The sequence below is a fragment of the Lathyrus oleraceus genome, chromosome 5 (genome assembly GCF_024323335.1).
Source record: "Lathyrus oleraceus cultivar Zhongwan6 chromosome 5, CAAS_Psat_ZW6_1.0, whole genome shotgun sequence".
NCBI classification, from domain to species: domain Eukaryota; kingdom Viridiplantae; phylum Streptophyta; class Magnoliopsida; order Fabales; family Fabaceae; genus Lathyrus; species Lathyrus oleraceus.
In genome coordinates, this window is record NC_066583.1 from 196911930 (window position 1) to 196924683 (window position 12754).

At 38.2% G+C, this 12754-nt stretch overlaps 1 protein-coding gene across 1 annotated transcript; it reads right to left on the minus strand.

Moving 5' to 3' along the window:
* Positions 1-9436: 9436 nt before the first annotated feature.
* Positions 9437-10273, minus strand: LOC127079670 (uncharacterized). Its single transcript, XM_051020053.1, has one exon. The coding sequence runs from the start codon at positions 10271-10273 to the stop codon at positions 9437-9439; it is 837 nt and encodes a 278-aa protein (XP_050876010.1).
* Positions 10274-12754: the final 2481 nt, after the last annotated feature.

The following is a 12754-nucleotide window of genomic DNA, read 5'->3' on the forward strand; positions in this document are numbered from 1 at the left end:
TAAACGAAGCGCTTCGTGGGAGGCAACCCACGCTTTTTATATTTAATCAGTTATGTGTGTTTGTAGGTTTACACAAGAGCTCTACAAGGAGGAAACATCACGTCAACAAAAGTCTAAGTCATGCAAAAGAATGATCAACATGGCCAGAGATACCATCAGTTAAACCGAAGAGAAAGCCAAAAAATGGCCAAAAGGGCAGCCTGACACAGCCACCCGTGTCAGTAGGGCGCAAAAATCAGACAAAGAGGTGGAAAAAGAGTAGCCTGACACGGCCACCCGTGTCAGCTGACACGGGTCGTGTCAGGAGCACTGAAGATGACAAGATTTTTTTGATCAACAGTAGCCTGACACGGGCGACCGTCTCAGCTGACACGGGCCGTGTCAGGAGCATTGAAGGTCATCCCCAACCGTGTTTAAAAACAATAGTCTGACACAACCGTGTCAAGCAGGCGGAATTTTTTTAAATTTTTTTTAACTTTGAATTTTAAGTTGGACCCACCCATTTAATCCACCATTAACCATAACTTTTTCCCTTTAACCTTATCATTATCAGATTTTTCATTCTCCACTCATTATTCTCTCTCATCACTCTTAATCTCTTTCTCTCAAAAACCTTCCAACCTCCATTAAAACTCAAAACCCCACCACCTAAAACCTTCCATAACCCCCATTTCCACTCACCTATAGCCAAAACACCCTTCACTAATATTACTCCACTCAACGTCCCTGTCCTAACCATGGTTTCTGAATTTCCTAACTCAACAGTTCAAATAATTTCTATTTTTGCAGGTCCAAAATGCCCCCGAGGAGAATTCTCACCGAAAAGCAACAACTCACAAAAATGGCGAAGTCACGGAAGCGCCCGAGTTAGAATCCAAATCCATACAACATCGTGTTTGACAATCCGGAACAAGAAAGGAGATACCAAATTCACCGGAAGCGAAAACTCACGCCGACGAGGTACATGTGTGAGCAGACTTTAAACGCTCTAGGGCTCAAAATGGAGGTATACCGGATGTTCCATGTTTTAGGAATGCTAGAGTTCATGAGTCTGGAAGCGCCAACATACGAGCGCATTACTCTCGAATTCCTCAGCACGTTGGAATTCCAGCTTGAGAAGTGGTGGATAGACACGACCAGGTATTATTTCGACACTTTGTGTTTTCGGTTGTTTAATAATTATCATGAGCTGTCTGTTGAGGAGTTAGCAGTAATACTCCGACTCCCTCTGTACGGACCAGGAGCTATCTCAGACGGGTTCTCACCTAAGGATTTCTGGATTGCCATCACCGGGAGGACGGAATACACCTCCAAAGGTGCTAAGGCCTCGAGAATCCAGAATCCATGTTTCAGGTACGCTCAGAAGAGTTTAGCCTACACCCTATTTGGAAGGGGCGATAGTACAGGGGTAACTACTCAGAGAGAGCTATTCTTTATGTACTCGCTGGCTCAAAACAAGGTCATCAAAGAAGCTGCCTTTGTATCAGACTATCTGGGCAGAGTCGGTCGAGCCGACTCCGGATGCATATCCGTAGGTGGGATGATCACCCAAATCGCTGAGCATTTCGGGTATCAAGTTGTTTTACTTGAAGACACGCCAATTGCAGGTAAGACCAAAATTGACATGTCTGCTCTAATTTCACAAGGTATGATTGTTGTTGCCCCTACTTACTATTCTGTACTTATCCATAAGAGGTTTATTATCGCTCTGCCGGATTCGGACAGAGTTGCTATTACTGACTGTGCTAATTGGTTGTATGTGAGCGTTGATCCCGACGCGGATGAAGGCCACGAAACTGACCATTGAGCAGTTTATGGATGACCAGGTGGAGGGAACGAAAGCAGAAAAAGAAGATCCTCAAACACCTCCTGAGTAGTTTGTACCACCACATCAGGAACCCACCCAGCAGGAGGCGAGTTCATCATCCTGGTCCACTGACCAATGGAGCTGGGTACAAACCGAAATAGGTGACTTGAGGACGGAACAACAATGGCAAGGCGTCGAGCAAGCCCGTCAGAGGGCGATGTTAGATGAGATGAGCAACATGATACGACAGTTGATGCTGCATTTCCAGCAACCACCTCCTCAGTAGGGTACTGTGAGTGCCCTCCTTCGCTCTTGTTCGCAAACATTGTGGACAATATTGAGTTCAAGTGTGGGGGAGATTTTATGTATTTTATTGTTATTTTATTCTCAGTATTTTGTTATTTTGTTATTTTACTTTTGTGCATTCTAGATTTGATTTTTTTGTTTGAAGGTACATTATGCTACAAGTGTGTCAAGTATGTGTTGATAGGTTGGAAATAGTAATGATCATGATTGAGAGTGGATGAAAGGATCACACCATTCACCATTTCTTATTGTGAAGGATCTCCCCAGAAAGTTGACACTGCTGAAAGTAAGATCGGACGCAACGTATACAGCTTAACCAACATGAGTAGCCTATATATTCCGAAGTAAGGAAGAAATCGCACCAGGCTAAAGAGTATTGTGGATCTTGTCAAAGCTAAATCAAACAATATGAGTCATAAAAAGCCAAACACATTGATCATCATGAGCGACATTCAGGTTTGTCTTTATCACTCTAAATTTGCGTAGACTCTCTGGGACTGTCACTGCATGATACACACACTGAGGCACATTGTTTGAAATTAACCCCGAGCCTTTCTAGCCATCCTGAATAATTATATCCCTCGTTAACCCCATTTGACCCTGTATCCATATGTTTCTTTAAACCCCATAAATGTACCCCTTGGCCAAAAACACTTCCTTACCCTGTTCAGAGTCATGATAATGCATTCAAATTGTGTTGAAAAGCTAAGTTTGGGGTAAAAACCCCAAAAGCTCCCAAAGCCCAAGAAAGTGCGAGAACAAAAAGAAAAATGATGAATCGAGAGAAAGAAAGAAAAAAAAAGAGAAAAATTTATAACTCGAAGATTCAAAAAGAAGCACGAAAAAGGGCATTTAGTGAAGAAAAAAATAAGAAAAGAAAATTAAGCAAATAAAAGAAACAAACACAGTATGTAACATCGACTCTAAACCAAAAGCCCACTTGTTTTTCGTTTTTGTTTGAATAATCCATACCCTAACCCAAGCCAAGTTACAACCCGAAAGACCTCAAAAGTGTGTGTGTTGTGTGTAGGTGATAGGAAAAGAGAGACTATTCAAACTTGCGAGTTGATATTGTATACTCTAAATTATGAGTGAAAATAGTTGACCCCGGGAGAATTAGTGAGAATGTGATATAAGATGACAGGTGAAACGGTGCTTTGAAGTGGAAGTGCGAATGAAGACTTACAAAGAAAAAGCAGGACTTATGGAAGGAAAAGGGAAGACGTTAGCGAATGATCTCAGTAGTGGTGGGAAACATAAAGAATTCTGGGGAGTGACAAAGTGTCTGAAACATTACTTGGGACAAGCAATGAGCTAAGTTTAGGGTTGTGATCAGTCACCATTTACATTAAGTTTTCGTTACTGATTCGACACAAAACAGAGGCTTTTGACACACTGTGCAAGCATTTATGATACGTTTCGAGTTAGTTTTACTTCCGTCATTATATTTAAGCATTTTTAATCATTGTTATGTTTTACTTATATTTTAGTGATTTTATGCGTGAAATAGTTGTGTTTTTGTCCGACAGGTCCAGGTAGAAGAACCAGGGAACTCAGAACGAGACAATGTGAGATTCCGGCAAGTAGAGAATCAGAAAACCTCGGTACAAGAGGCCTGACACGGCCACTCGTGTCAGCTGACACGGGCCGTGTCAAGCAAGGGAGGACGTGGTGAAGAAAACAGTAGCCTGACACGGCCACCCGTGTCAGCTGACATGGGTCGTGTCAGGCACCTCAAGCACCCGTGTCACCCATGTTAGGGGCGTGTCAGCCAGGATAGTAGGATGACACGGCCACCCGTGTCAGCCCAAGCCCAAAAATTCAGTTTTCTCGGGCTTTTGTTCGTCGGGCTTTTTCAGAGATATTTTTGTACATGTCCAACTGCTGCGTGGAATTTTCACTACAAAGAGGGCCTTCTGCCAAAGGAAAAAGCATATTGGAATACGGCAAAATACAATATTGTGAAGCAATCAAGTATTACAGAGATCAAAGCATTCAGAGAGCTGAAGGTTTTCATGAGCGGGAGCGATTGAAGATCAAAGCCATCCAAATACTTGTAATGTGTAATTTTCATCTTGAATTTGTTTTAAACAATATGAGTAGCTAAACCCCCCAATGCTAGGGGGTGTACCTGATTTAGACTTGTAATGAATTTGAGTTTATATTTGCATTTATAATATTTTTTTACGGTAACCTTTTGATGTGTGTATAGTTTTCTCATTCAGACCAATCGAGATTGATTTGTGGTTATCAATTAGGCTGGACCTCCATTGATAAGGTTTTCATAAGGTTACTCTACAGTAGATATCACCTAGGACTAGGGATACCCTGTATGAACCAAATTATTCTTGATATTATAAAGCTTAACTTCACCCTAATTGGCTATGGACATAGAAATTAGGGTAGATTGATTAAAGGTTTTCTCACCAGGGACTTGGGAGAAAATACCCTTAAGAACTGGTAGTAATTGATATTTATTGATGCAATAGTGACTCAGAGTTGTTACAGGGATAAATCATACACCTTCCTTGTCATTGTTCCTTTTTCTCTTTAAACCCTTTTTTTCATTCTTCTTTGCCTGTACCTTTATTGTTATATTTTTACACATAAAAACCAAATTAATACTTTTTGTTTAATTGAATGATAACTTAAACTCAATATTGACTTGCAGTCCTTGAGATCGACATTCAGGGATTTTCCCCATTATTACTATAAAAGGCAAAATAGTACACTTGATATTTTCCCGATCAATGACTTAGAACTTGAAGCCTTTAAAGCGATATACTTCATTTCAGTGTCCTTAGCTTTCTCCTTCTTTTCCTTCTTTTGACTCTTCTCATGTTTCTCAAGGTTCATGAGCTCTTGAAGCTTACCAAACAATGTTGTCATGTCTAATGTTCTTAGATCATTGGCTTTCTTAATCACGGTGACCTTTGGTTATCATTCCCTGTTAAGACATCTTAAGATTTTATTAGTAGCAACATCATTAGGGGTAGTTCTATCAAGAGCATTTAACCGATTGATTAGATGAGAAAATCGCTTTTGCATATTAGAAATGGTTTCACCATCCTTCATATGAAAAAGGTCAAATTCTTGAGTTAAAGTGTTGATTCTAGCTAGTTTGACATCATTGATTCTCTCATGGGTAATTTGCAATGAGTCCCATATAGATTTAGCACTAATACAATGGGAAACCCTATAATACTCATCAACACTTAAGGCAACGATGATCATATTTATGGCTTTCCAATCATAGCTATACTTTTTCTCATCCTCTTCATTCCATTGTGCTTCAGGTTTAGGTATAACAACACCATCCGCATTGGTCATAGTTATTTCCATAGGACCATCTTGGATGACTTTCCGTTCCTTCCTATACAATCTTTCCAATAACTGTAGTTTTTACCAATAAAAATAGGCGCTCTACTGTACGCCCCTTTAGGATTGTTACTCGTTTTCTAAAAAGTTATATGCGAAGCACTAGATGAACCGATGATCGTGATACCACTTGTTAGACAATAGTACTAGTCTAGAATGGGGGGGGGGGTGAATAGATCGATATTTAAAATTTAGCGCTTTCTGATTTTTTTTAAAGGTTGTGAAAGCTCCCTATACCACAATCGTCTAAACGATTCGTTAATGCAAAGATCGGATATGCGTGAAACCAAATAGAATGAAGAAGATAAAGATAATCATCAACTATCTTAATTAATTGATTAATTACACCAATCCTTGATATAGTTACCGCTAATGATGAGTTAACACAATAAGAGAACAAGTAAAATATTGATAAACTTGTGTGAAGTTAATTTTATCAAACACTTGGTGTGCACTCCACACCAAGTCTCAATTTCATTAAAATTAATTGTGCAAAATTTTCCTTAGTTGCAATCAAAGTGATTGCACCAATTTATCGAACAGTTTTAATGCACAACAATTAAGCGAGATGAAGTTTACAATTAATTTCACACAAGATTCAATTTATGCAAAATTGAAAGAGTTAGGGAAAGAGAGAACACCAGATTTGTTTAGGAAGTTCCCCTTTCGTCCTCACTTAGGGTTCGTCTGCCCCCAATTCTAAAACTAGAATTGAGATATTTATTATCAAATTGCAAAGTTTATACAAGAGAAGAAATGATCACCACCAAGCAAACCTAAGTGTTGTTGCAGATCCTATTTACTTCTTTCCCATTGATTCAAGTTGAACCAAGTGCTTCATGCGTTCCGAACAAACCTCCGATTGTAGCTACCTTATTGCAAGAACTCCACGTTCTCCAAAACTCTAGCTCGACTGATTTCGATCGGATATGCATGAAACCTCCGATTGTAGCTACCTTATTGCAAGAACTCCAAGTTCTCCAAAATTCTAGCTCGATTGACTTCAATTGCAGGACGCTTGAACCCAAATCTTTCTTCACAATCCTCCGGTTATCGTTACTTGTTTGAACGAACCCACCATTCTTCAAACCTTTCACTCGGCTAAATCTATGAAGCAATTATTTGTGCAAAAAAACCCAATTCTTGGAGGACAAAACCCAACGGTTTTATTCAAGAAAAACCCACTCAAAGCCTCTTCCCAAACTAAGATTACACAATTCTATTTGGATGTTATTACCACAATAATGCACTATGATCAACAAAAATTGTTGTGTAGTTGTTGAAACATGCAATGAAGAGTGAAGATAAAGAGGAACTTTAATGGATATCTTTCACTTTTATTGTTTTTTTATTGAAAAAGAGACTCTAGAATATATATATGATGCATGGAACAAGTCACAAACACAACAAAATGTTTTTGCAAAAATACACAGCAGAAAATTGAGTAACAACAACGACCACTCGACCTGTTCACACAGGTCACTCGACCTGTTCAGATCTGCAACAAAATTACTCAAGTGAAACAGGCGATGAGTCGACTCAACCAGAGGATGAGTCGACTCAAACAAGTTTTTCCAGAGTTGAGTCGACCTATGACTCGACCTGTTCAGACCCATGGCAACATGGTTCAAATGAAACAGGTAATGAGTCAATGCAACAGATGGATGAGTCGACTCATTTTGTTTTCCCGGGATTGAGTCGACCTATGACTCGACCTGTTCAGACCCGAGAGTTACACAAAATGGGATATGCATAAATAAGTCGACCGCTCCGAGAGTTACACATTATGAGTAACTAAAAAGGTTTGACATCTTTAAAACAAGGACTAAGAATCTTTGCCCTCATAGGAGAAACGACTGCGACATGTTGTGGTTGATACCTTCTTATTTGTCTGCCATACAAAACGACACTAACTTCCTGTTACTTTTTATTAATGAACCCACCTTCAAACTTCTTAACATTACTGGAAGAAGCCACTTATTTAGTTAAATGTCCCTCACGGACGACCTCTTCAAGCCGCATCCCCATGTTCACCATTTCAGTGAAGTCATTTGGTGCGCATGCAATCATACAGTCATTGTAAAACAAACTCAAAGTCTTTAGGAAAATCTTTGTCATCTCTTTTTCCTCAAGTGGAGGACATATCTAGGCGGCTACCTCACGCCATCTCTGAGCATACTCCCTAAAACTCTCCTTGTCCTTCTGGGACATGGCTCAGAGTTGGTCCATGTCCGGTGCCATGTCTACATTATATTTATATTGTCTGATAAAAGCTTCTCTAAGGTCATTGAAAGTACATATTTGTGCAATGTCCAAACTTATGTACCAGTTGAGGGCGACACCAACTAAGCTATCGTGAAAGTAATGGATTAACAGTTGATCATTATCTGTTTGGGTCGACATCTTGCGAGCATACATTATCAGATGACTTTGAAGGCAAGAGTTTCCTTTGTACTTCTCAAAGTCCGGAACCTTGAACTTGTGCGAAATATTAACATTGGGAACTAATCAAAGATCAGAAACATTCTTGCCAAATAAGTCTTTTCCTCGGAGGGATTTGATTTCCTTTCGTATTTCCGAGAATTGATCTTGAAACTCATCCATTCTCTCATCCATTCCAAAACATTCACTTTGAGTGGCGTGGAAGATAGGTTCTTCATTGTAAGAAGTTGTGTGTACCACAGGATGAGGCACAAACATCACGACGGTAACAACTAGAGCTTTGGTAACCCATAGACGATACCCTTCTGACATATAATTAAGAGGCATTCCCCAAGGAAAACCGGAGGGCATGTGGTACGAAGGATCACTGAGGGGTGCCACGAAACAGGTGTAGGCATGATCTCAGAGACCATGATTCTTTGAATAGTCTCTTGAGAATTAGGTGATGGCTGACTTTGAGCAACCACCAACACTTCCATTATGTTGGAGAGTCTTTCCAAGCTTTCTTTCAGAGTGTTCACTTCTTCCCGGAGCTCTTGGTTTTCTTGCTCAAGTTGATCCATCTTGCTTTGTCGACCCGCCCGAGTGTTGTACGAATGATACAATTTGACTAACTAGTGAAAGACACAAATGAGTTTCCTGGAATGCAAAATGCTTGGATGATGCATAATGTGCTAATGAAAATGAATTTTTTTCAAGGAACTTTTAACAACTATTTCAAACATTATAAAGGATAACATTTTTGAAATAGCCAAAAGAACCTCATTTCATTAATAAGTAGAAACAATACAAATCAGAAGTTTTAACTTTCAAAAGTTCTAAATAAAACAGAAAATAATAAAAGCTAGAATCTAAGAGTCCTAGGGTATCCCATGAGAAGAAGATCCAATCCCTCCTTATGGCTTCCTGTTGAGATCCTTGACCCGGTCTTCCATATGAGTTTTCTCAATCATGAGCTTGTCGATAATCAACTTCCAAGCAACTGAGGCGGGAAGAGTATTTGGCTGAATGCTAGAGGAAAATAAATCCTCTTTCACCTTTCTCTTCTTGCTGAAAATCTCCTCTTCATTCTTCTTCTTCAAATGCTTTTGGAGTTCTTCATTCTCATTATTGACAAGCTGGTATTTGTTCTTCCAAGCGTCCCTTTATAGTTGCACCTTGGTCAAAGCAATCCGAAGTTTCTTCGCATCAATCATGAAAATCAAAGTAGGCTATCTAGAGGCTATAGGCAAAGGCTCATGGCGACGATAAGGCATCTTAAACTTAATAGCCCTAGCTTGTACCCATTGAAGATAAGGCTCCAAATAAACACAATTTGGCTTCCCTAGAACTTCTCTCCCCTTTTTATGGACATGGCACTAGGCATGTACAATCTTCTCCTTAAGTGCTTTGTTATTTTCACCTTCTTTAAAGAATAGGCCTTCCAAGAGGATATTGTTTGGTTTATCTTTCATAATCCAAGCTGATGACGAGGCAAAATTAGGTTGTAGCTGATACCTCCTTTTATACCGAGAAGAGGCACATTAGGAAACTTTCCACAACTATCGATGATCTTACTTCATCGTAAGCATGACTATACCACTCAATATCAGAATGTGTGAGAGACATAATATTTTGTGACCATAAAAGACCATCCTTAAGATCCCAAAAAGCAGTAGACTGAGGCAAGTGAGAAATAAGCCACTTGTAAAGCAAAGGCACACAACATATAATCATCCCCCCACTATAAGAGTTTCTAAGATGAATGGAATGGTAAGTATCTGTAAGTAGAGTGGGAACTGGATTTCCAATCAAGAATATCTTAATAGCATTAATGTCAACAAAGTTGTCAACATTAGGAAAGAGGAAAAATCCATAAATCTGCAAGGCAAGAATAGCCTCGAAAGCATCCATACTCTTCATATTAGCAAAGTAACGAGCTTTATCCATCAGAAACTTAGCTGGCAACCCAAGAATACCTCCCTTGGTGGTAATATGAGCTTTAATCTTAAACATCGTCAAATGAGTAGCTTCAGAAATAATTCTATCCTTAGGAATCTCCTCCAATCCAGAAAATGGGATCTGATCAGAAATAGGTAATCCAAGCAAATATGAATACTCCTCTAGTGTGGGCATAAGCTGGTAATCTGGAAAGGTGAAGCAATGATACAATGGATCATAGAACTGGACTAGTGTAGCAAGAATTACATTTTTTATGTTGGTATTCAATAGTGAGAGAAGTCTCCCATATCTATCCTTGAAACCTAGTGGATCAGCAACAAAATCCCCTAGTTCTCTTAGATCTTCTAGCTTAGGACTCTTGAAAGTGTAGTTTTGAGTTATTATTCTTCCAAAACCCATGGTAAAGAAGTTCCTGTGATGTTTGAAACAAGTGTTTCTAAGTTCCTTGAAAACTTGGTTAAAAATGATGAATGGGTGCATCCATGTATGGATGTACAAAGAAGAACACAAACATATGAGGTTCAAAGGTTCGACATCACGAGCATGGAGTCATGGGTTCAACCATACCAAGAGGTATGTATTAAGGTTTTTTGTACATGTAGAACACAGTTCTAATAAGGTTCCCAAAGTCATTGATCTATATTTTGGATATTACTAGCACACCGATTACTCGGGACTCAATAATATTCTCAAGAGAACCTTGTCTGAGTGTAGCATCGTGTATCAACTATTTCAGGTTTACACCTTCATATCCATCACACTACGTCATAAAAGGCCGAGTGGGGTAAAGGGATACTAAATTCCTCAGTTTCTCAGGCTCCCAGGTCGAAAGTAGCAATGCTTTTACGATTACTCGTTTAACAAAGACTACCCTCAAAGGGCTTCCACAAAGTGGGGGATTCTCAAGTCAGCTTGTTCAAGATTTCTCCACCCAATCTTTCTCGACTATACCACCTTCCTATCTTATTTATGTACTCAAGTCTAGGTTATGACATATCTCATCACATATGAATCACCAAAAGAAACCCAAACAATATAGCAAATAATATAATAACACAAATATACAAGATATTTTTAACCCTCTTGGGCATGTCCCTAGTGAAGTCACCATTTCTGTCGTGGTGAGAATCGGAGACCAAGCTATTAGGTTAACTTGACTCGCAAAACAAAATGTCACCATAGAACTTTAATTTATCCAATGGAAGGGGTAAAGATCAAATAACCCATAAATATGCAATGCAAAATAGTGTAATAAAGAGATTGAAGGTCCGAGGGTCCGAGGGTTTGTTATGAAAAGGGAAGGTACTAGCATTCTAATCATCTATAATATCCTATAGGAACCTCTTGAGATATTTGTGTTTAGTTATTGTTGTTTGCTAAAGATTGGGGAGATGAGAAGAGAAGTGTGTTTTATTGCTTTTTTGATTTTGAAAAGACATAAAGTCTTGTGACTACATACCAATGAATGATCAAAATCCCATAGTTTGGGGTACAAATAACAAACGGGTTTATTTATTTGATTTTAGAAGAAGAGACAAGGTGTCATCTTAAGGATAATACTCATCTAAACCACCACAAATTTGAGAAGATGGATCTTTGCATCATTATGAAGGAAGGGCTCCAACTTGGATATAGAATATAAAAGTATGCCATTAAGTCCTTCATATGGAAAAGAATCAACATCGATTTAAATAATTACTATGGGGTAGGAGATTTATATCTCAACTATAAATATGATTCATGTCTAGTCTCTTTCGAGAAAGGGTTAAAAATGAAAAAAAAAGCCAAGTGGCAAAAGTTTTGAATGAGATTTTTGTTTTTTAGTCTTATAGAAAGAGTTTGATATGCTTAAAGTGTTTTTGAAGCATTTATGAAGAAAGAAAGTTTGAAAATTCAATTGCCTAAAGTCAAGGTTTTTTATGAAAGAAGTTCAAGTTTGAAAAATCCTAAGATTGGGCTAGGGTTTATAAGGGGCTAAAGGGCACAAGGTGGATAAAGGAAGCTACAAACACACACAATTGATATGCACATGACAATAAGTCAACTATAATACCTTTCCCTTGGATTAAAACATAAGCACAAGTATCATAAAAGAAATATCATGGATGAACAATATGCACTAAGCAAGCATATGAATAAAATCAGTACCATGTATCAAGCTTAAACATCTCAAGACACCAATCAAGGTCGTCAATAAAGAATAGAGCAAAAGGCATGGCATAGAGAATAGTTCATAGCAGATGGATCATACAAGCATACAAGCAAAAATTCCTCAAGAATAATTTTGCAAAGTTCATCAAGTCAAAACATCAAACAAGATATATCGTGATATCAATCACAAGACATGTAAAACAATGGTCGAGGCATTTTAAAAGTGGACCTATAAGAAGCATACAAACATGTTAAACCTTAAACAATTATGTCATGCATCAAGACTAAATCAATGTTTATGAGCAAGTTCAAAGCACATCAAAGTATCATTTTATGATAAAAGATCACCTCATACAAGGGTTCAAGTCATTAGGGTTCATGCCTCTAAGGTTCATACATTAGGGTTTCAAAGCAAATCATTAACCATAAACATCCATGTACTTCAATCACAAATCAAATAAACAAGTTATCATAAAGCCTGAGTCAAAGTATAATCAAGGTGTTTAACACATATGGATCAAAATGGGAGCAAATTAATCATGGGAAAAAATTGAATCAAAGCATACTTAAATAAAAAAATAAAAAGGAATAAATAATAAAGTTTCTTTTTGGATTTTTTAATATAAAATTAGAAAATAAATAACAAAATAAACGAGCTTTTCATGAGGGAGTTCATGTTTAAAACAAACATAATGGTAACAAGAATGAGTGAAAATGATGCTTTTATGA

Coding starts and splice junctions, on each gene's coding strand:
- LOC127079670 (XM_051020053.1), bottom strand. CDS start 10,273: ATGGGTTTTGGAAGAATAATAACTCAAAACTACACTTTCAAGAGTCCT.